This window comes from Corvus cornix, chromosome 1 (assembly GCF_000738735.6).
Source record: "Corvus cornix cornix isolate S_Up_H32 chromosome 1, ASM73873v5, whole genome shotgun sequence".
Taxonomy (NCBI): domain Eukaryota; kingdom Metazoa; phylum Chordata; class Aves; order Passeriformes; family Corvidae; genus Corvus; species Corvus cornix.
In genome coordinates, this window is record NC_046332.1 from 51,259,622 (window position 1) to 51,284,542 (window position 24,921).

Sequence of the window (24,921 nt, forward strand, 5' to 3'; positions counted from 1 at the left end):
AGGAAAAATAGGAACCTGTAGACACATATACAAGAAGATGCAATGAATCTTGTTCTAGCAGTGCCTGTTTTCCTCCACTGATTACAGGGAGAGTACAAACAATTCCATGAGATGCAAAAATTTGCATTGTTGACATCTCTCTCTGGTGACAGCAATCCCTCTGAAGGTTCTTGATGTAACTCCAGTTTGCTTTAGATAGCTGTCCATCCCTGATTGTTACACAGGCAAATTATGCTTATCAGGGTGCCATGAGCTGTGATATACTGAAGCTCAGGTTGAGCCACTTCCATTATTAAGTAGCTTTTCAAGGTCCCAAGTTCAGTTAAATGCATGAGTCAGAGTCAATACACAGCTGGAATGGGCCTGATTTAACTGTCAGGACCAGCTCCACTGAATCCAGCTTGGTTACACAGAGGTGAAAGAAAAAATATTGGAGAAGACAAACAAGTCTTACTACTTGATGAAATGTTTCAGTGTTGCTAAATATGATTTAATCAGAAATACAGATCTAGAGAAGAAATGAATGAAGGCACATTCAGTGAATGAAGAGGGAAGGAAAAACATCACACTGAGTTGGAAGTATTCAGCTTAAAAGGGAGTTCAAATGCTACAAACACCTTGTAAAACAAACATCTTTCTTGCACTCAAAATGAAATAGGCATATCATTAAGGACCCAAATTTAAATGCTTCATAGTTGAGACACTAAAATCTTAAATTAAAATATTTTGACCTGAATTCATCTCTTTGTGAAAAAGCTGACATAACTGAAACTATTTGAAAGTTAAAGTGCTGAAGTGAATCTGAACCATGTTTTGAGACTAAAACTAGCTCTCAGCTGTGTTGCATTAACAGCAAAAGCGCAGTTAAATTTTCAGGTAATTAGAGCTGTACTAAGTCAAGAGTTCACAACACAATCAATCTGAGTGACATAAGCCTGCTAATCTCAGAACTGTGGACAATGTTCCAAAGTCATAGGAACTTGCCTGGTGACTTCTCCAAGTGTTGGGCCAGATTGTTAAACACCTTAACTTTCTGAAATTTATGCAGTCGGTGGGATCACCATACACTTAAAAAAATTTCTGCACGCCAATTTCCCCATATTGTCCTGTCTTTTGATGGAGTTCCTAAAGGTTCCTACCCTGACCATCTTAGGTCCCTAACTTAGTTCTTGCAAGTACTCTTTTCCATGAATTGTACCAGAAGCTTGCATGGGTAGCTTAGGACAGAATTTGGCCTGGCACAACTGCTTCTCTCCTCAACTTTTCCCCCGCGGTAATCATGAAATCTCACCCAGGCACTTCTAGGAGTGGGATGACTACAGTTCTTAATCTCTTGAGCATCTGTCAGAAGGACTGAGAGACAATACACAAGAGACAGTCACAAGAAATCACATTCCAAGCCCATTCTGTCCAACAGTTCAAGCTGTAGTTACAGTCTGGGGGGAGCACAGAATTGTTACCTGGCCCCAGGCCCTGGCAGGAACTTCAAATGCCTCAGTCAGGGTGTCTAAAAGCTCATTCTTACCTGTGAGCTGATAGGGACTTCCTGGTCCAGAAGAGCTTTCTGGTGAGTTGGGGTAGCTGATGCTGTTAGGTGACTGGGAGAACATGTGGCTGGGGGATGACGGGAAAGGGGTGCATGGAGGATGCTGGAAAGAATCGGGATAGGTGGCATTGTGCGGCATCAGTGGCTCGCTGTGCAGAGAAGTGTTTCGAAACTTGGCAAGGAGGCTGAGGTGAGGGTTAAACTCACTGTGTCTTGGAACGAGTACAGGAGGTAGAACTGAAAACAAAAACAACAGCAGAAAAGATGGTTAAAACTGTATTCTTGAAAGTATATCTCGGTGTAAGTTAAAAAGGGGCATATTCCATGCTGCTCAAATATCGCTGTCTTCATACAAGTCATTGAAGAGCAACAAACCTGTCCATACCCAAGATCAAAAGCTGAATTCCTGGACATTTTTCTCCAGATCTGCAGCCAGTTACAGCAGTTCTACATGCAAAATATGGAACCTTGGCTCGCACAAGGTACCATAAAATTCACAGGTACAACATGAAGAAATTCAGGTGGTACATCTCTCCCTTTCAGAATTACCTATTCCTTCCTTCTTCAAAGACTGAACATGTCAGGATTTTTCTAAATATTATCATCAGGATGTGCCAAATGCACAGCCAAGTTTAATAGCAATTAATAGTGCAATATACTGCATAGTTTACTACCAGCGTGTTACAGATGGGCAAAAGGAAGTACAGACCGGAAGCCAGACACCAGATTGAAAATGTTATCAGGTACTTGAAAATGCTGCCAGACAGACAGTGAGATCTTTAAAAGGAAATGTAAACGGCAATTCAAGCATTGCAGCAATATCAATTTAGCTCTTGCAATATAGTTAAAAAAGATCTAGCGTAAGAAGGCACATGTCAGTGGTTGGTATTTAAGACATGAAAAATGCAGGTCAGAAAACTGAAATCCAAATTAACCCATGTAAAAATTAGTCTAGTGGAAGATACTGCCTCTCCACAAACTCTCTTCACTTTCATCTCACGCTGTCAGTGCTGTTAACAGCATTGCCCCTCTGAGAAACCCAAAGTTGATCCAAATTATTTGGATTCTGATATATGAGGAGCAAGAGTAGAATTAAGAGTCAAAACACTTTAAAAATCCTGGCTAGTGAGATACCTATGAAGATGCAGTTCCCAGGATAGAACACAAAGAGGCTTGCTGAATAATTTTGCATATGACAGTTCAACCTGAGGCTTTAATTGTGTCCTCCATAGTCCTTAGTGGGGAGAACAGCACCTACAATGTACCCCAAGATCTTGTACCCCAAGATCTCTCTATTAGTTACTAGCTCACATATCTAATTATCTTAGTTAAGGCTTTCAACACAGTTAGGGAAAATGAATTCCCAGTTGGTACTGTGCAGATCCGAAAGCCACCAAAGAAGATAAGGAGGCAATTTGAGTTACTGTGAGAAGGATGAATTGTCCCAGCATTGGGGACAATTCAGTGATGCCTTAGGTTTTAACTTTTGATGTTTTTCAAATCCTGTACTGCTTGGTGTGTAGCTCTGGGGTTCCTTGTGGCCTGTTAGCTGCTGTTCTCCCATGCTGGTTAGACATAACAAGCCATTCTAGGTTTGCTCTCCAAGGACACCTAGATTGTCCCAGGCCACAAAATATATAAACTAAAGCCTCTGAAGAGGGGGGCAACCCAGGGGTAGTTACATCATTAACTGAGGTTGTAATTGGAGAATTAATCCTGATGTGCAAATGGACCAAACTTATAAAAGTGTGAAGAACTTGTGACTTGGCATCCATCTTGGGAGTATCCTGGGGACTCTCCAGGGTGTACCTTTGAAGGCCCTTCAAATAAATACCTACCTTTATTCCCTTACTCCTGTCTAGTTTTTTAGGTGGCCATCTCAGGCATCATCAGCAGGCTCGTATTGACTGACCTAGTGTCCAGAGTTCCTCTGGCCTAAAACCCAGCAGCGCATCATTTTCCAGTCTATCCTTACTAGTTTATGGAAACAAATAGCAATGTGTACTCTTGGTTTAAAATGTTGATGGGAATATACAGTTTGGACATGTTTTAACATATGGCTTGGGCCCAAAAGCTTTGTCTAGGTAAGGCAAATACTTTTTAGGTAGGTTAGCTAACAACTTTTAATTAAAGCAAACTCATTTATGCAGCTTAATGAAAGAGTGGAATAATTGCTATAAAGCAAATAATGTATAGATAATGCAAAACATGTGCATGCAAAGAGGCTGCAGGAACTCTCCTTGTGATGCACATCAGTCACTCAGAGAGCTGGGGCAATTACAATGCCTGGTACCAACAATGAGTTTACAGATTCTTGCTCAATGTAGCACTATGCTGCAGTTGGGGCAGGGTCAGACCACATGTCTGCCCACCCACTGGAATATACCATTTGGGAATTTGCTAGTCACCCATGACATGAAGAACTGAGCCCTAAAACTATGCAAAAGATTGGACTGATGGCAGGGAGATGACTGCAGAAGTTATTTGCTTACCTGCCTGGAAACACAGGCACTGGGATACACATACATGCTTCTCTGGCCCAATGCATTACTAATTAGCCTCTGGCCAAGACAAAGATGGTGCTCTGGAGACTACTTTCTTTCCTTCTGCCTCTCATATGCCCCTATTTGTGGCACAAAGATTCTGCTGCCACTTTCTTAAGTCCTTTGGTAGAGAAAGATATTTCTGCTTCTTTACTGTTTCTTTAGCTTTAGACTTCCAGGTAGGACTCATACAGGCAATGCAAGCATTCACATCTGACATGTACTGCCCAGTCCCCTGTGGATCTCTTCATAGCCCCTGGAGAGAAATAAAGTCTTTTATTCTGCTTAAAATAATTATCATTATTTTAAACTGCTATATATTGGGACAAGACCGGTACCATCACTGCAGATGTGGTTTTGGTGAGCGGTATTCCTCCCATCCCATGCTCCTCTGAACAGCTCCAGACTGTGAGCTGTTGCTGCTTCTGGATTTTTATTTTGCTGCTTCTGGAGTTTTCCTCAGCTGCTCCATGAAACTGGTATGATGCTTGTCAGGTTTGCTGCTGATCAGCCGGCTGTGACCAGCAGCCTTCAAAAATGAGGAGCTGGTGATCCCTTTGCAGCCAGCAGAGGCGCTGAGCAAGGGACAGCTGCGTGCAGCAACGTCGGGCGGTGTTGAGAAGCTGACACCTCACTGTGGGTACCACAGCTAAGGGAGCTGCTTCCTTCAGCCCTGTGAGGACTCAACTCCTCTAAATGAAAGCTGGATGTGTGAACAGTGCTTGCCAGGGAAAGCCTTTGTTGCGTTGAGTGAGTCAGCAAGAAGAATTTTCAGGCCTTGAACTCCTTCCCAGCTCTGACCATGGCACTCTTAATTTCTGCTCCGCTGTACAGTTTTTGCCACTTTACTCACTCTTTCCACTGACTGTTCTGTGACTGCCTAGAGGGCTAAAGCCTCTGAGGTGGTGAGGCATTCAGAGATTTTCTTGTTTGTGGCTAAGAGTACCCCCAAGGGCCTCGTTCTCCTTGTTCTTTGGTAACATGTCACTCTCCAGGGCTCAACGAGTCTGAAGCAAGTGTGACCAGAGGCATAAAACTGAGTAACTGAGTGTGTTGGGACCTGTCTGTCCTCATAAATTGTTCACATTTTCTCCACTCATTGGGGTCCTTTTCTTCTACCTGCCATTTTCCACCAAGAGCCAGAGGTGGGTTCTTCCTTCTATGTGTGCTCAAGTGTTGATGATCTTTGTTCAACTGAAGACAAATATGGTCATGTCCCAAGTCCTGCCACTGCCTTTCATGCCTTTCTCCCATTCCCTTTAGCTTCAACAGTTATTGCTGGGAACCTGGCTGTGCCCAAAGCCTGTGACTTCAGATGCTAGCAAGCAAACTTATCCACCTCAGTTTAATTTCAGGTACAACATCCACACTGCAATTTCTCACACATAAGTCCACCTCTGCATAGTTTACTACTTTTGGAGACCTACTCTCTGGTGAGATCCATCTGTTTTCTGTGCCCATGACCAGTCCCAAACACATAGCCAATGGTGAGGCCATCAGGTGGTCTTCCACCTGGAAGGCTATCACATCTTGGTCCCACTCAGGTTTGATGAAAGCAATCAGTTAGTCTAAGTCAAAAATCCTCTTGTCTACAGCACTGGTGCACCCTCAGATTTGCAATACCAACATATGAATGATCTCATTTAAAAATAATAGAGTACATGTTTAGGCAGCTTCTTCTGACAACAAACCATTCAGACTTCTGAGAACCTCTTTGAAGGCAACAATGAAGGGGGAAGCAGAGAATAACCAACATACCTGTTTCCTTTAGGCTAGGTGGCTTAAGTCCTCTCTGCAGTGGGATGTGGCACACATACAGGAAATATTTTCTGCTTTTTTTTGAAGTGGCACCTGCTACTCAGCAGATATGAGAAGTAATCTGCTGGGGATACTTGTAGCAGCAATAACAGCCATGTGTAATCTGTGCAGTATCAGTAGCAGAGCCTAAAACGGGACTGGGCAGCCTGAGGACACAGCAGAGGTAATGAAATCTCTGAATCTCTGACCAGAGTTCAAAGCTGCACTCTAGTAACAGAGGTCTAGGGATTTGCCAGGCCATCAAAGAAAGGATGAGACCCTCACATCTTTGACACAACTCATTCATTCTGGATCAACGTTAGTGGATCTGGTCAAAGAGTGGTTGACTCAGCAAGAAAGACTGCAGTGATGGAAAATGATCCCCAAAAAGATGGATATTTTAATGAAAATAATACTGGTATATAGATTATAAAAAATGCAGTGCAGACTTATTTCATGGGTGGATTCTTTAGCTCCATAGGACGAGACTCAGTGAATCTCATAGAAGCCTGACATCACCATCAGCCAAGATGCAGATGATTTCCTGCAGTTAAAAGTAGCAGACCGGTACCTAAATCAACCACTCCCAGCCTTTTCTGTGGTGATCTCACTGCTGCCACTTTCTAATGAAGCTCATTTGTTCTCTTGCCTTGCCAACACCTCCTTGCAGCACTGCTTTCTAACTGGAGCTGCATTGCACCTCTTGCAGTGGTGCAAGTTCCCTCTCCTGCTGCTGCCCCAGCACACCTGAGTGGGTTGCACTCTTTGCTATACTATACAAATATATACTATGGCTGTGAGCTTCAGCTTCTAAGTTTCCCTGTAAGAAGAGTTGTAGGGGTGAATACAACAGGCTGAGAACAATTCCTGGGTCCTGTGGAGAACTGGCACAGCACAGTTTGCGTCCTCTCAGCTGCACCTCACTTTCACCTCCAAAACAAGGTGGCCAAGTCCAAAGTGCCCAAAGTCCCTCCTGTGGGCTAACTCTGCACTCGGAGAGCTGCTAGTCCACGAGTCCACATGGGTCAAAGCTGTGCCTGGGATCATGCTACCAATTCAGCTGTACCCAGACCTGCACCTTTTCCCCTTCTACTTTACTAGCAGAGATACTGCCAGTCTGCTGCACAGACAAACAATACAGACATTGTTCACAGCTGAAAGCTTCTGAGTTTCAGGATCAGAACAACAAGCTTTGGCAGCCATTTAGCAGCTGCTGGACTATTCCATTAGTAGTGCTTGTTAGCTGGCACTGAACAGATGAGAAAACCAGGGTTGAAATCAGCACTGTGCAGTGCTGTCTACTACTGCACTGAGGAGACTCCATTAGCTACTCCAAAGTTACACCAGAAAAATTGAGAAGACACTAAAGACTGCAGCCTGCAAATAAACAAATGTAATAAACACAAAACGGGATATTTTATGAGCATCTTTTCTTAAATTATTGAAGAGTTTACTTTAGCAAGGTGTGAGATCAGTTCTTTCCACTGAAAACTGTTGACAACAAGCATCACTCAGTGTAGCTGTAAAATTTAAAAGTTGTGACAATCTTTACAGCAGTTTGGATGCAACTTCGCGGTGACAGCTCTGCTGCACTGGAAGGATTATCAGAAGAGGAAGCAGGCCCTGGTGTTTAACAAATGTTAACAAATGTCCTTCCTTTATTTCATCTGTGTGAAAAGAAACATCCCACAGTTCACTTATCTGATCCTAATGTCACCTCAGAGTAAAATTCATGCCAGACAAGGAGTAATCTCAGAATAATAAGTATACACTTACCAACAGTATCCATTAGTAAATTAAATTACTATGATTTTTGGCAGCAAGGGAGAGCTAGGTTAGACATTAGAAATAATTTTGAACTGTAAGAATAGCAAAGCAATAGATTCACTTGCCTGGGGATGTTGTAGAGCCTTTATCACATGGGATTTTTAGAGCTCATTAGGAAAAGATCTATCAGGAATGTACCTGGTAATTTGGTTTGGTTTGGGAGTCTGGGCAGAGGGAAACAGGATGACTGCTCAAGACCTTTGCCAGCCCTGCTTTCTAAGATCCCTGTAGAAGTCAACACCAAATACTACAATTTTTTAACAGCTGTTTCATTGACACAAAGCCCAATTGAATGACCTTTCAGTGAGGTCATAAGTTTTTAGTGCAGTCCAAAGAGGATTAACAGTGGAAAACTTCAAAGTTTTATGGGAACTTGGTGGATTTATTTCACATAAACTCTCCATTTAGGCAAGTAAATCCCACTGCAGGCAGACCACCAGGCATTTTAGGGAAAATCAATTGACCTGGTTTCATATTCACTGCAAAACATGCCATCTTAATGCAACTCTTATCTTTAAAGAGAGAGCTAGTGTTTCCTGGGGGCTAATGAGTCAGTTGTTGGTTTTCAATGTAAATCTCACCACGGTGGTAAGGCCAGGCTGGTGCCCAGACTTCGTGCAAATGGCCACCAGCTCACTCGAGGAGTATTCAGCACCCAGGTCCATGGAAGGGAAGCTGCTTTCAGCACCTTGGACAAGATCCGGGTGCCCACAGGGGTCCAGTGGGATGCAGACCCCACTGGGAGAGGGGCTCCTTACTCCCTCCTTAGTCCTGGCTGCCGGACCTATGATACCACCAGGCAGGGTAAGACCCAAGATCCTCCCATCAGACGGAGCCTGCCTTTTCATGTTTCAGAGCACAACTGTAGGATGCACCAAGACTAGACCTGCCAGAGCAAGAGCTGACACAGAGATGCGAATCATTTACAGATGACATAATTACCTGGGGTTTCCACCCGCCGGTAATGGTAGGGGTTGATGCACACTTCTTTCTGTTTTGAGCCAAAAGGGAACTCACAACATTCCAATGGTTTCAACTCATGGTGAGATTGTAAATCAGGCCAGCGCCACACTCTGCAATATATGACATGGGGTAGCCCCTTGCGGTGAGACACCTGCAGCCGCCCATCCAAGGAACGTGGGATCGTGACGCATTTACTGGGCTGACCCGGGCAGCTCAGAGCCCTCTCCAGTTCTTCCATGGCTCCTTTCTTCTTCTTTAACTTCTTCACCAAGGAATCAACAGCTTTTTCTGCCCACTTTTCTTCTTCATCTCCTTGTTTCCAGCCCAGCAGCCTTTTCACTGCAGGGCTGGTGAAGGAGAACAAGGAACTGATAGGGGTGCTGGAGTGCATAAGAAGCAGAGATTATGCACAAGCGTCAACGGAAGCACAAACTGCTCTCCTGCCTTGCAAGGCCTGCACGGAGTTTCCACAGTATTGTGATGGACACTTCCTTCAAGGAAAGGTTCTTTCGCACATATGTTTTTGTAGTCTTAGGCACTGGTTACAAGTAGTCCAACAGGGTGAGTCTCAGAACTTTCCAAACATCAAGAAACTGCTGATGAGGCCTGGAACAGCAACACAATACATAGTTAGGCTTCACACACTATTTCCATTGTTCCCCCAATAAGATATTTTGAAAGAGTAATTATTCAAAATGTGTAGTTAATTTTCAGTGGTTTTCTGTTTGGTTTTTGATGTTTATTTTGGGCCCAAGCCTCTCCTCCCCACTACCCTCCCCACTCATTTTAGAGTTGGACCATGGAAATTGTTAAGTATCCAGTCACTTTAACTTGTGTTTAGAGATTAATGCACCCGGCAAATGGTTTCAGAACTAAGATTATTTTTAGTACAAAAGAAAATTTACCCTCTTTTATATATGCTGGTAGCTGTAGGTTCAGCTCAAGCATATTCTATGAAAATAAATCTGTAATACCAAATTTATGGAAACTATGAGTAGAATACTGTTCTGATTTCAACTTCCTCTCTGCCACTCCGATCTCACTGTACTGTCAAGAGTTGTACAGTATTAACTGAAAAATTAATTTAAAATTAAACTACTTGCAGATTTCATTTAAGGCCTTTCAAAGATCTACTAATATTCTCTAAACTTACTTATATTTTCTCACATGGAAGAGAAACACCTTTTTTGCCCACACAGTCTGTTTCTTTCTCTTCAACAGTTCACAGCTTTCTGGATCCAAATCACAGACTTTTGGACATGGTTTGTGCTGGATGGATCCTGAGTTATTTTTGCTAAGAGCTGCTACATCTGACAAAATCCAACAGAAAGAGTTTCGTTCTTGAGAGCTTTTCCTTTTTTTTTCTTCATATAACTGTAGCCAGTCTAATTTTAGCTGAAAATTACATATTTCCACTGACTGGAACTCTGAGGAAAAACATCCTCATACATCAAGCTATTTAATGCTTTAAATATATTTCATGGACCCCCTGTGCATGGCAAGTCCAAAAGTCTGAACTACACAGAGGGCACTTAAAACAGGAGATGGGGACAGCTTCCAAATGGATGTCTCTAGAAAAGCAGCTCCACAACTGCCCTAGTCCACCCTTGTGGACTTTTTTGCCCCCACCAATGAAGGCCTGCTCACAGTCCTCAGCACCACTTATGTGCAGCCACTGAGGAGACAGATGTTGCCCAGCAGTGGGAGTGGCAGAGCTTCACAAACTGTATTTTTGTGCAATTTCCTTAAATGCACCGATCTTGTAAGAGTTCAAAGGGCACCTGGGGACACCATGTGCAGGTGCAGGTACAACACAGTGAGGCAGGAGGCCAGTCCCAAAGACTGGTTCCTTGGCATACTTGGATACCCTCAGCGCCACGCAGCTCTGGAGCATGCTGCAGAGTGAGCACAGCCCAGGGCAGCACAGCCTCCTGGACAGGCTGCAATGTTTCCTGAGGACCAAGGACTGCCTAGAGCTGTTTTTCTCCCAGCTCTTCTGTTTTGTTCTCATGCCCATCCCTATGCCCCACTGCATCACCCTTTGAGATGCCCACCACCCTGAGAAATGCAGATACATGGAAACATAACAAGCTTTTTCTCTTCCTCCACAACAGCAGCAATGATAGGGGAAGGGGCTCAAAGTTCCAAAAGCCTTCCACTGCACTAGGAAGATGGAAGCACTTGGCCCCACAGAAGAGAAAGCATAAAAGCAACTCTTTGGCAGCAGCAGCAGCTGTTCCCCAAGACTTTCATATTCCAAGCACCGTTCAAATATGCACAGAGGGACTACAAAACTGGAAGGCAGAACAGGTACACCTTGCTCCAGGCACCCACCACAAAACTGAGCTCTGGCTTATGCAGTTTCTACATTATCAATCTATGTATGTGTCCATTTGTCCTTGACTGTCAAGAGAGGCTCTTGACAGAGCACAGGAGAAACCCCCTTGCTCATGCCCTTCATCAACCAAAGATCGATTCCATGGAACTGCCCAAACCTGTCCCACCCTATGAAGAGAAACTCCAGATTCCAGATTTTTTCCCTGCCCTGTATTACTAGAAGTCCAATGACCTGGAGTATTTAACTGGATAATTATTAATTCCTCTAGACAAAAACAAAGTCTATTCCAAACACTTAGAGGGTACACATGAGAATGAAGTAAAATCAGAGTGATTTATCACAGAAAAAAAACCCCTCAATCTGTTGTAAAACATAATGTGGATAAAATTTAGGCTGTCAGGCTCCAGCCTTTGAAGGAGCAGGCTCAGCCTACAGAGCGCAGCACCAGCCCCATCCAGACATCCTGTGCAGTGGAGGTGTCTGTCCCTCGCTGCCCTGGTGAGAACCTGTGGAGGATCCATCACCACACTGCTGTCATTGCCTGGCAGCACCAAACCCCATCCTCACATGAGAAAATAAAACAGTGCTGGGATCACTGTGGATCAACCCTGAAAGCAGCAACAGGAAGCAAGGAAAGCCTGGGATGAAAGCCCACTGGACCAGTAGCAATGTAGAAGTCTCTACTCCATGCTGAGAGGGAAAATGGCTCACACTTCTTATCTGAAGGGGTCTCCTGGGCAGTGGCATGCATAAACAACTGCTCCTGATAAGTTAATGCAACATTACAACCATCAGATGTGAAAATATACATGTTCATATAAAAGTATTGTCCCGAGATTTTAGTTTCCATTTTGACCAAGGTTTTAAATAAACACATTAATCTAGTTCAGTCAAATTAAATAACTCAACAGTGACATCAGTATGAGTCTGAGCACTATTGTTGCTAGTGGGAGAGTCGCCAAGACTATGTGTATAAAAGCAAAAGCCGTGCTTTGCAGACCATGTGATGTAGTCTCAGATAAGTACATTGCACAATTTCCTACTGCGCTCCCCCCAGTTTCTTCTAAAATCTTTTTCCCCCAAATTCAACTGACATATAAAATACAAATGGTATTAAATAAACTAAACGGCTTTCAAAAAATATTATCAGAACATCCTAGTTTAATGTTATTAAATTACATAATACTGCACACTGTTCAGCAGACTAAGCCCTGTGTTGCTACGCTTAGATTCTCCATTGTGAAATAGGGAGGCAGCCACTCTGCTCCAGGACTGCAACTACAGAGATGTCAATTCAATTTCATTTTAACAGTCTTTCAGGACAGTGGTTGCTTAAGCCATATGCCTTTGGTAACAGGCAGCTTGCCTACCCAACTGGAAACTTTCAATGCTGAAATGTTTCAAAACCACACTTGATGTATTTTCTGTGCTGATGATCCATTGTGTTTCTTGATGCTCAGTGCAGTTTAGAGTGGCAGTAGGGAGGGAAGTGTTTCAGTTTTGATCCATATTCCCAACACATGTCCATCATACGATGATGGAAGTTCTGGTCTGTTCACCTCTGTCTCCCTCAGTGACAATGTGATGTGCTATTGTGAGGATGAGTCAGGCATCATCCAGGATACGTTCCTAACAAGACTCCCTCCTCTGGGACTACAGGGAAGGCTTTGTCTATCTGTCAGCTAACTGACTGGTCAACACTAAACACAGTCAGTTTTCCATGCTGTAAATCTTTATTCCATTACTGAGTTTAGCTTAAGGTCTGAAGCTTGATTTAGGGAAGAGCCAAAAGACATATGGGACATGAGCATGGACCCACCCTTTTGTTTCTGTGGCCTGCAGGAGAGGGTAGGACTGGAAACGTGTCAGCCCAGTTCACTGGCTCCATTCTCCCTAAACATAGGGTTGTCTACTACAACTGTTGCTGTGGCACAACAGTGGTGGGAAACATCTCTGGGCACAAGAACTTGATTACCTATAGCATGTTATTACCACAGCATCTGGAATGGCTTTGATCTGTGCCAGCAGCACTCCCCCAAACCACTCTTGTGTGTAGTTCAAGAGCTAGAAGGGAACATGGGTCACTCCTAATAATAAGTCAGCAAAGATCCACCATGTTTTGGAGGGCGAGACAGCCATTGCACAGAAGTAAGCCTCAAGGCCAAGAGCAGTATAAGGCATGTTTAATTTATTAGTATAGAAGCAGTCTTTTAGTAGAATTTACTTGGCCACAGAAACACATCCAAATTTTTGACACCCATATCTGACCTACTCATCCTCAAGTCCCTAAATATGTATTTGAGGAAAATACATGTGTACATGGCATGGACCACTCCACCTAAAGGTAAACATCTAGAAAAAAAAATTAGCAAAATTAGGCACTGCATTCAGCTAATGCTGTGTGAGATGAGGCACCTCAAGTCTGAATGACTGTAAGGCTAAGAGCCAGCAACATGGACATGAAGTGGAAGGGACTAGGATATTACCTCCTACTCCTATGCCCATTTTTCACCTTCCAGTGTAGAAATAGTCTGTAGGTCCTCAGGTCAGCAGGAGAAATGTGCAGCTCCAGGAGCTTCACTTCAGTAATTTCTACAGTGCTACTAAAGAGCCTGACACACCAAGAGCAGAGGAAAGCCCATCATAATTGTGGGCTTCCCATTTCCTAACCGGAGCCAGGTCCTGCTGAAGTCAGTAAGAGGGGTTCCAGAGCTCATGGAAATTAAACATGCCCTCCTCTGTGTCTCATGAGGCAACATGCTGACATCTCCACTATGGAAAGATTTTGTGAAGTTTAGATTTCACCTAATGTGAAAAGGATCCACTGTGTCAGGGGAGACTCGTGTCACACCTCAGCAGGATGCCTGTGCAGTCCAACATGCTGATGAAGTTCCCTCTAATTCAGTTGCCATAGAATCACAGAATCATAGGATATCCTGAGTTGAAACGGACCCACCTGGGTCATCAAAGCAAACTCCTGGCTCAGCACAGGACCACCCCAAGAATCACACCGTGTGCCTGAGAGCATTGTCCAAACACTTCTTGAACTCTCTCAGGGTTGGTGCTGTGACCACTTCTCTGGGGAGCCTGTTCCAGTGCCCAACCACCCTCTGGGTGAAGAACCTTTTCCTGATATCCAGCCTAAACCTCCCCTGACACAGCTTCATACCATTCCCTCAGGCTGGGGGAATTTCTCTCCCATAGGCACAGCAGGGAAATTGTACCAGCCTTTGTTAAATTTCACTCTAAGTTTTCGGCAGAAGTCAAAAACGAAAATTACATGGATGCTAACAAAAACAGACTTAAAACACCACTGTGTAAAAGCAAAGCATACAGCCTCCCTCAGAAGCATATCTATGTATGTGTGTGTAAGCACAGGCGTGAGCAGATGTGTGCTCCTTGTCTTGGAATAAATCTTCAAGGTGCTGCCTCCACTCGAGCACTTGCCTGGGCAAACTGCACAGTGAGAGGCATGGCTATCTGTCTGGAGAATGCCTGACATCATCAGTCTCGGTGTCACTGCAACAGCTAAGTAAGGCCACAGAGGGAGATTTCTCAGAGGGTTGTCTAGACATAAGCTGTGCAGTTCTTGGAGATGCATGTGGCTGGAAAACAGAGCAGTGAGACAATTATAGCTGTAAGTCTGACACGCGGCGGCTAAATCACAACAGTACTAGAAGGGAGAAAATTGTTTCAGTCGATCAATGTGAAGAGGAATGCTGTGAACATGCTCTTGGTTAGTTATTTTTACCTAGCACTGATTCAGTTACTTCTACCTACTATGAAAGAGAGAAGCATGTGAGTTTTCTTAAATTAACTAATTCTTAGTGTGTTTTCAAATGTGCCCAGCTGGCAGCAGCCAGCACACACCCAGGGCTGGCAAGGAACCTCCCAGGTCACATCATCACTGCCACTTGCTGTGGGGATCTTCCAAATATCAGCAGAGAAAAGGGTTTTAAAACAAACAAACAAACAAAAGTGTGTACAAATACTTGGGCCTCAAATGAATGACGAACCTCACCAACCTTGCCTCGGGCCTCATGCACCAACCCTTTTTGGTTTTTTTGCCTGCACAGCAACTTGGAACTGGGCAGGAGATGTTTCACATAAACACCCATTCCAGAAGAGCAGTGTGAAAGCACACACCTGATTACAGTCCAGTAATCAGCTCATGGCTCAGGAACAGTGGCCACATGTTATTTTTGAAGCATGTAAATCACTTGTACCACTCATGGCACCCTCAACATCATTTGGGGTCCCCGAAGGATTCTTGTTGCACTTGGGACCCACCAGACAAGGGTGCTGTTATTAATTTATCTGAAACCACTATCTTTCACACCCAAGAAAATATAGTGAATGAATTATTCATTACAATGTTACCAACTTGGTCCACAACCACGGAACCTAACACCTAGGGTTTTAATTTAATAAAATGCAAAGAAGGTTGTTTTTGTTTTTAAATTAAGAAATGAAATTTCTTCCCAGTTTGACCCTGGACTGCTCCAACTAAAAACAGATGCAATGATAGGAGGTAGAGTGCTTGAGGCTCAAATTTATCCATGTTTCACAGAGCCCTGGCAACATCTCTTTGTTTATTCCTATAAGCTTAAATGAATAATGCAAGCTTCTGAAAATCATTTTCTTGAGTCTTTTTCAAGGTTGCTCTGAAAACCCTACTACAATGAACTGTATGTGAAGGCATCAATATCAAAGAGCAAATCTCACAGCACCTCATGCTTTTCCAGCCACCCATTCACCCTGTGGAGCCTTCACCTGAACTCATTGCTTCCCAAATAAAGTAAGAATAAAATTTGATGTTAGTGCCTAAAAATTTGTGACGTCCAAATAATTTTTCTGAGCCTGTGTAACCAGTCAAATATTACCTCATCTATTCAGCATCTTTTAGTTTCTCATGTCAGGAATAACACATTCTTATTTGATATAAAGATGGAAAGATTCAAATATATAAGCTGCATGCCTTAACATAGCTACATGCACTTCCATAGGCCAAACATTGTGGAAGGGTTTCAGAGGCATAAATTCTGTCACAAAAGAAAATTAAGCACCCAGGTCATGTTTGGTATGCCCATGATGCCTGATAAGGAAGGGATGTACCAATTCCTTCTGTGGGACTGCTCTGGAGGAGCACATTGACAGATGCTTCAACAAAGCTTTGTTAGTGTGACATCAGATGGGGAGAACAGAAGTGCATGAACATGGTAACAGTACCCCCATGTACAAAGGCTGTTGCAGACAGGATAGGGGCAATCCGTCTTTATGTCCACTTGAAGAATCAGGGAGAGCTTATGAGTAGGATAGATACATGTTGGGATAGTTGCTGCTGGAAGTCTGTGAGTGCATTTTACATGGCTTGCCTTAAGAATAACTGTGCTGGCCTTGGGGAGGAAGAAGGGACTGGAAAACCCCTTGAGATGAGCCCTTAGGACCCTACATCCCCTACTACAACCAAGCAAAAGAGCCCCTCTCTTCAGGTGCAGCACTGGGCTAGCATGGCTACACTGGCTTTGGCCCCTGGGCTACTTGCATCCAGCTGCTGAGGACAGAAACCTAAACCAGAGGGCCGGATGCTCCCACCAATTTTTGCCTTTGAAAATCTCCCACAATATCTGAAGGCACCCCACAAAATTACCACAACCAAAGTCTATGTAAAAATATTAAACTGGACCAATTTATCACCATGATCTCTCTCTGACTGTACGTCCTTCCTCAGTATTAATTTTTAAAGGAAACCAGTGACTGTGATGTTTATGAAGAGTGAACTGCACTGTTCCCTGTCTGGGCCACACCGAAGTTTCTAAGATGCAATCCCACAGGGACACATCCTCTTCTCTGTCTCACACCCTGCTCCCTGCAGGCAGGAAGAAGACCCATTCACCCAGTCCCTGCCTTACCCCTTCCTGTGGCTGCCTTGCTCAGGCTCAGACTGGCATCTGCAAGGAAGAGCCCCTCTCTCAGCTGCTTTCCTCCAGCAGAGCTGAAGGCTAAGGAGCACTCATGCCATGGAGGAACTCTGAGGATGTATCTGTGGGAGAAGTGGAGGCAGTGGGGTGGTGAGGAGGTGCATCAACCTGCCTTAGGAAGCCAACATGTCTTCTCATGGCTCTGGCTATCCCCATTTTATAGCCAGTCAGTCCTGCATTCCTCACATACCCACCATTCCCAGAGAAACTGTAGCAAAGCCCATTGGTGTTTCTAAAAATGGAACGGTTAGAAATACGCAAAAAATAGAATTCCTGCTTTTAAAATAAAAGCTGACTCGTCTCTAATACAAAGCGTGCAGCCAAGTGCCTCCAGAACAAACACTTCACAAAGGAAGAAGGGGACTTGAAAAGAATTTCAGCTTCAATGCTGGTCTAAAGTTTATATCCACACTAATCAGATCCTGCGATCCTCATTATCAATCACTGGCATTCTTGGAGTCATTCCCAAATACCCATTTTAGGAAAAGGATTTGCTTAGATTTAGATGTTAAGAATGTTGTGACAAAGGATACATCTAAAGAACGATTTCTTCACCAAGGATGTGGCACTCTAGTCTGATGAGAACCTATTCTGGAAGTTTAGTGTCTTAAGCTGTTAGAAGAGAATACACTTTTGAAGACCTGGTTGTGCCTTTACAGTGCACACAGGGAAAAAGGATAAAGCAAATGTTCTCCTTATATTGTATGGTAGCACATCCCACCTCAGGGAAGTCTGCCTTCTTACCTTACTCAGTTCTGGTGTTAACACAGCAGACAGTTTAGCATCTCGCAGCTTGGAAAGTGAAATACAGATCAATCGATCATATGGATCATCAATAAAATACTCAAAAGGAAGAACTTTCAGAAGTGCTTCCCCCCTGACTGGCAGCAGGCCTGGAGAGGGAGCAACAGTGCTGCTGGCCATCTCTCCTTCTCTCCAGGTGAGGCAACCTGGCCAACTGCATATGGGGGATAGGTTTCACACAAAAACCCCTTTCTGTATACATCACGCTAGCAGTTTTCCATGGAATTGCATTAGTATTTCATTGTGTTCAAACCATATCACATTCAAATCTGTTTTTCCTAAAAGGCTTCCATTGTGCATCACTGTGGGAAATTGCTAATGCAATAAGATTGACATATAGGTTCTCCTGCATGAACATCCGCAGTAATCTGTGCTAATTGAGCCCTCAGTGGCTTGTGAAATGCTGCAGGGGGGAGGAAGGGTGGAGCATCCACAGGGCCTACATCTTGGAGAACTGCAGCAAATAACCGTGTGGAGGACAGGTAAGCACTAGTATTAGTGTGCTTTATCCATGTAAAGATCTGATTTAGTGGCAGGGAGTGCCTTGGTCAAGGGACCAGGATATTTTCTATGAAAAATATCTGGATGTGCTTGGGCTGTCTGTGGAAGTTATTTCCCAACAACAGGGCTAAGAACAAAAGGAGCAAGAACTTGCCTATCTAATTCCCTTCTGTGGGGGAAAGAAGGAGATGGCTGGCCATTCCCAGTGACTTGAGCTGAAGATGTGGGTGCTCAGATTCTCTGTAAGCCAGAACACTTGCTTGTGAGATTAAAAAGGCTTCATATGCCTACTTTTGAGCCTGGGAGTAAATAACAAGTGCTGGATTCTCTTTAGCATGTAAGATGACATGTCATGTTAACTACCAGCCTCAGAAAATGCTGAGCAGAAGGCACAAATCAGGCCCTGAGTCTTTAAAAGAAATATTTTACTCTTCTGCAAATCCATCTCAGGATTCCAAGGAATACCCCATCTCTTCAGGGCTGTTTCTACCCTTCCTCCCCTCTTCTAACACTTAGCTCTGACCCATGCAGCCCCTACAACCCAAGGCTCTCAAGGAGGCTACCACCAAGAAGTCTGAGGTGGTCCCGTAGGACCATGCAGCAGGACAGGCATGGGAGCCGCAGGCTGCAGCCTCCCACAGGAATGGATTTTGGTTTCTCTATTCTAGGTGTCTCTGTGAAAGCCTCATGCCCTGTGTGAAGTAATTCCAGATCTGTTGATGAGAGAGAGATAAATCAGCTACCTCATATATGCTGCAGGGTAAGAAACTGCACATTGGCAGCTGGGCCAGAGTAATTTGACAGAGACAAGTAGGTTTGGATAGGCAAGACCAGCAAGTAACCATAAGAGTCTTGAAAAGCCACATGAACTCCTTGTGCCTCCGGTCAGTTTTGTGCCTACTGAGCAGCGTGTGGGATCACTTCCTGCCACAAGGCCTCAGGGTAAATGGCTTTCCCTCAGGTGCCTCGACTTCTGCATTTGTCACACAGGTACCCTGACACAGATAGCTTTGTGAAGCATGATCAACTCTTCTGATGAGGAATGATGCAAAGGAATGCTTAAAAAAAAAAAAAAAAAGTGTGTTTTTTTTTCTTTCGTTAAGGGAAGGCACAGCAAGAAAACACACATAAAAAAAAGATTAAGTATTGTTGAAATGTATTGACCTCAGCTGCAGGGTTATTCACATTATAAAGGATTCTTCATTAGGTGGAGCTTTGCTGCTTGCAGACAAGGCCTTCTGGAAAGGGCACCTCCATCACCAGCTCCTGCCTGCTGTTCTGCACAGCATGGCTGCGTGACCCAGCACGCCACCAGGCCGAGCAAACACAGAACCACCGTTATCAAAAAATGGCCAATCTGGCTCCCATTGTAGCCAGGTAATGAGGGTGAAAGGAAGCCTGAAGCAGAACAAACTCTAATGACCCACGGGTCTGTTAATTTTCTTTCCTCCTCATTTCTCTCTTTTAATGGATGGTGAGTTTGAGGCCAACAGTTGTGGGGAACTCAGGGTGTGGGGACTATTTTCAAAGCCTATACAAAAGCCAGGTATATAGAGATACTCCAGAATGGGAGATATTTCAGAAGCAAAAGAACCAGGATTTTGGCAGGGGCCATGCTGACTGGGAGCAGAACGCAGGTGGGAGAAGAGAGCTTGTTGGGAAATGGGAGGTTGCAGTATCAAGCTGGAAGGTTGCCACATTGCAGACTAATGCTTTAGCAGCTGCAAACAAAAGGAAGGAGGAATGTAAGAAGTAACACGAAGAAAAAGTGTCAAGAGATATCTGGAAGTACCAAGACCTGTGAGGAAACAGAAGAGGCAAAGATGATGATAAGTTTGGCAGAGGGAGGATGGTGATGCTACTGACAGGGAAAAAAGAGTGGGAAGGAAACAAGTTCTGGAAAGACAGATGTGGGAAAGGATAAGGCTTTGCTTCTCCCAGTCAGAAACACATCTCGATTGTAATGCTGTCTCAGAAAAACAGAGATCAACTATCAGATTTTCTTCTTCTGTTTTTTCTTGGTTTTTTAAATTAGGGGTGGCTGCATGCACTGGGAAGTCTCCTTCACTCCATGTCCACTTCCACCATGTCCTTGCTGTGCCCTTGTCCAGAGGAACTGAACCTCAAAGAGAACTGCTCAACCTTACATCTGTCTAAGGTGCAGAAACCTGAAAGTGGTCCTACAGAACAATCTGTGTGAAAATCACAGGTATCTGCACAAAATTTGGGCAGATAATGTTTCACCTGCTTTAATTAAAATGCAAACATGTATTAGTCAGGATCTCTCTCTGGGCTCTGATCCTGCCATCTATTAGATCCACTCATTTGCAAAAGCACAGCCGATTTTTAGCTGACATAATAAATACACAGGGCCCAAGTCTCTTTAAGTCACCTTTCCACCTGTAAAATTCCCACAGTATTAACCATTCAAACATTGTAGACAAAATATAAGATGGGAAATAATTTGTGATATTTTTGAAAAATTAATGTTGTTGTACTATATTCAAAGTCTAATGCTTCCTTACAGCCGTTCTCAAAGACAGTAATAGGACTGCAATGATTACCTCAAATTGTTATTGGAATTACTATTGTTTGCTGTTCATGTAGGGTAACACTAATGATTCCTTATACTGGCCTGTATCAGGAAACCAGGCAGTTTAACAGAACAACCTTTCCTATGTGTGTTTTTGCTGTGCTGTTTTCTGTTAAAATACTTATGATGCGTTGTTTGGAGTTTTTTTCTTCCCCAACCCTGTAATTATTATTTGTAAACGGTATATATTGCACAGAAAATGGAATCTCTCTACACTATCGCTGTATTTTTTGCAGCAGAAAAATGACCTATATATATATAATATAAATAATATATATTATATATATAATATATTATATATTTTTTTTCTGTCTGCCCTTATTCTTTTAAGTTTCTTTGAAACAGGGTGCCCAGTATTGCTGGTGCTGGAATTACTGTTAGTCAGTACCAGCAATGGTGATAAACTCCAGCTAGTGTTTTGGTTAGAGGTCACTTGTAATTAGTAGTCATTGTCCTTTGAATTTAACAATGGAAAAATAAAACTTTATAGCGACAGATTAGCCTGGCCATCAAAATTACAGCACTTTAGCATTCAGGAGAGAGGATTGCATGACACACTATCTCCCCGGCTGATAACAGCAGATAGCTAAGGATTCAAATGCGAGGTGCAGAAAGCCTGTAAAAGAATAAAAGGAGAGAAAGGAGGATTAACTGCCCAGATGTTATGTGATACGTTATATTGACACTTCTGTGCTCCTCTTTTAGTGAGCTGGGCCTCATCTTTTACCTACTGAAGTCAAGGTGGGGCACTACTGCCAGTTTCCATGAGAGTAGCTTTCTAACCCAAGGAGCTACCTAGTTCCTCTACACCATGTCCCCACCTTCTGCAGATACTCGGCACATGTGTGCATGACTTAGTGAAATACTAATTCTCAACTTTTTCACAAAGTTGTGCAGTTGACAGCTTTGTGCATATTCGTTTCAGTTGCTGCAGGTAACAAAAAGCTATCTCCACCACGTATCAGTTTACAAATACTGACATGGATTCGATGCGCACAACGGGAGATGTCCCAATTTGCATATATCATATGGATATGATAAGGATTTGTGATAAAATACACTTGACCCTTATTCCAGCCATTTTTGGGGAATTACTCTTTATCAGCTTATGTGCAAGCTAATAAAGTGAAGAAGAAAATGTTTCTAATTCCATGACAAAGGACAGACAGGAATGGGAACTACTGCCAAACCCAGTAAATACAAGATATCCTTCTTGATGCAACTGACTTTAAATGTATTTTTGGGCATGTTTATTTTAGCTACTAAGTCAAATTAACTCAATATTTAAAAAACCAACAAACAAACCACAAACATCCCCAGTCTCTGCTTTAAAATCTAACAGGAAGCAAAGATGAACCAGCCAGACACTGGTACTTATCAAATCTGAAAGAAGGGAGTTGTCTGGCTGGATTAAAACGGATGAGGTTTGTTTGAGTGATGACATTTGTCCTACCGTTGCTGAGGGGAGGAATTTTGCAGTACTTTCTTCATCTTATACTCCTGAAGATGGGAAGATTAGTCCTACCACACAAATACTTGCACATATAGAGAGGCACATTTCCACACATCAGAGATGCTGAGGAGTACTGAAACTTGTGTTATCTGCAGTGTCCTTCCCAAAGCACTGCAAACTTGAATACATTCCCAAGCCATCCTCATCATTTCCCACTTCTGCCAAGGGAGAGCTCCTTCACTAAATAGTTGACCATTCTGGGCTGAAATATTTTTTTCGCTAATTTATAAAATGCAAGTAATTAAGAGTGCGTGCGCATGTCTGTGTGCGCGGACGTGTCCGCGTGTGTGTCATTTATTTTTATTCCCACTAATGCCTCTTTTAAAGCAGACCTGGCTACCATCAAATAAATTTACCCATAAAATCAAAGTAGGAAAACACAAAGTTACCAAACAATATCCGAATTGTTACCAAGAGCCGAGCTCCGAATTCCCCCCACTTAAGAGCTGCCTGGGTACGGAGATAAAATTACAGTGATTTATAATTTGCCGTATCGGGGGCTATTGTTTTTGGAAATGTTGGTTACTTGCTAACATGTAACGTTCTAACTTCGGAGCCAAAAGACAAAAAGCCAATCAGAGTCACCGTTCGTAGCTGGAATAAAAACCCCGAGTCACAGCAATTCTGCTCCGTTTTGCCCGGGAGCGTGTCCAGGAGCGGGATTTCTTGAACAGAATATAACCTCTGAAAGGAAAAGTATTTCCAAACGTGTCATGTGGGGCTCTGTTGTTTCTTTTCTTTTTTTTTTTTTTTCCTTCCCTCTCCTACTTAAACGAGAAGGAAAGAAATCCTGACAGCGGGACGACTTGTCAGCGTTTAGCCATCCATAAAAATGTTTTTCCCCGCGCTCCTCCTTTCACTCGCCGTCCTGGCGTCGGTCTGTCTCATCTCGCTGCTCCGCGGCCCCAGCCCCCGCCCGCACACCGCCCCAGCCCAGCGGGGCCGGGGCCGCCAGCCGGGGGGGACACCGGCCCGGGGCGCCGCCGCGGCTGCCCCGCCGGGCGCACGGGGGGATGCTGCGGCCGCCGCCGCCGCCCAGCGACCCGGCACCGCTCGGTACCGCTTGGGGAAGGATGCGGGACAGCCCCGGCGCGAAGTTTGGGGCGACGGCAGCGGCACTGTTCCCCGTCCCCTCTCCTTCCCCCTTCCGCCCTTCCCGGGACGCGGCCGGGAGCCCCGGCTCTTACCTGCCACGGCCGCGGGCTGGGGTCTCGGCGCGCCGCGGGCGGGAGCGGGGCTGCAGCTGCGCGGCGGCGGGGCCAGGGCGCAGCGGCAGCGGCAGCAGCAGCCCCGACCGGCGTCAGTCAGGCGGGAGCCGCCAGGCTGTATTAGTGCGCCGGGCTGGACCGCGGCCAGCAGCGCCGCGGCCGCTGGCCCGCCCCTCGCCCCCCGCCCCCGCGCCCCCCGGCCGCGCCGCCCCCGCCGCGCTCACACACGCTCGCAGACACACGCTCACACACACAGGGGTGCGCGCACACCAGCGCACACGCTCACGCCCGCAGAGGCTCGCACACTTGCACCGCTCGCACACATCCGCACAGATACAGATACACGCACACGCTCAGACACTTGCACGCACTGTCGCGCTCACAAACACACGCCCACGGTGAGTTACACACACAGGCACACAGACACACACATACAGACACACATACACACACTCTCACACACTCACGCAGACCCCGTGCACTTCCCCGCACCCGCCGCACGCCGCCCCTCGCCGGGCTCACCCCTCCGCACACGCCGAGTTCTGGCCCTCCGGCACACGGGTTCCCCGTGCCGGAGCTCACCCCCAGGCACGGGCACACGGACCGTCCCCGCGGAACCCGCCCTTAACACACACCCCGCTGCCGCTCGCCCCCAGCCCCGCGCCCCACTGGAGCGCAGCCGCCTCGGGGGCCGCCGGACCGCCCCGGGACAGGTCCTCTGCCCGGTGCCCCCGCAGCCAGCCCTTCCCCGGGGTCCTTCTCGCCAGCCTCCGAGCCCCCGAGGATGGACACAGTGGCCAAGCGGAGCGTGGGGCAACTTCAACCCCGTCCTGAGCTGCTACGGGTGCTGCTGATCCGGCTTTTGGGCACAAGGGACAAACGCTGTCTGCGGGCAGAGACTTGGAATCAACGTCGTCCTTCTGGGACGGCTGGACAGCACAGCTGCAACCGGGTTTGTGGATCAAACTGCGCCTTCCCACGCCGGGCTGTGCAGGCGTCCCGTCATTTCTCGGACTGGTCAGAGAACAGCAAACTGTAGCTGGCACTGCTGAGCAGATGCGTTTCCTGCTCCAGAGATTACCTATTAAAACCTCATATTCCCCAGAAGTAACCATCTCTAGCTTTGTAGCGTATGGCGTTAGCTGTAATAAGGAAGGACTGAAAGAAGGGAAGTCAAGTGGCTTCAAGGACACTAGACATAAAAGCTACTCATGAAATTGGGGCTCCAGGCAGTGCTAGGAACAGGCACTTGTCTGAACCTGACCCTGGCTGCATTGAGGGGTTCCAGTTAAATTGCACTGTGCCTT

At 45.1% G+C, this 24,921-nt stretch overlaps 1 protein-coding gene across 2 annotated transcripts in view; it reads right to left on the bottom strand.

Annotated features, from left to right (window-relative positions):
* The window catches only part of SMAD9 (SMAD family member 9), a 44,297-nt gene extending 20,611 nt beyond the window's left edge, over nt 1–23,686 (bottom strand). The window contains exons 1-3 of one of the 2 annotated variants that reach the window (XM_039566614.1): nt 23,594–23,686; nt 8,656–9,282; nt 1,526–1,783 (exon numbers count right to left, since the gene is read on the bottom strand). In XM_039566614.1, the coding sequence (XP_039422548.1) occupies nt 1,526–1,783; nt 8,656–9,067 (670 nt within the window). In that variant the 5' untranslated portion in view covers nt 9,068–9,282; nt 23,594–23,686. Of the gene's footprint in view, nt 1–1,525; nt 1,784–8,655; nt 9,283–16,926; nt 17,018–23,593 lie in introns of those variants that run through there. The other variant, XM_019286344.2, reaches the window with a different exon arrangement.
* Nucleotides 23,687–24,921: the final 1,235 nt, after the last annotated feature.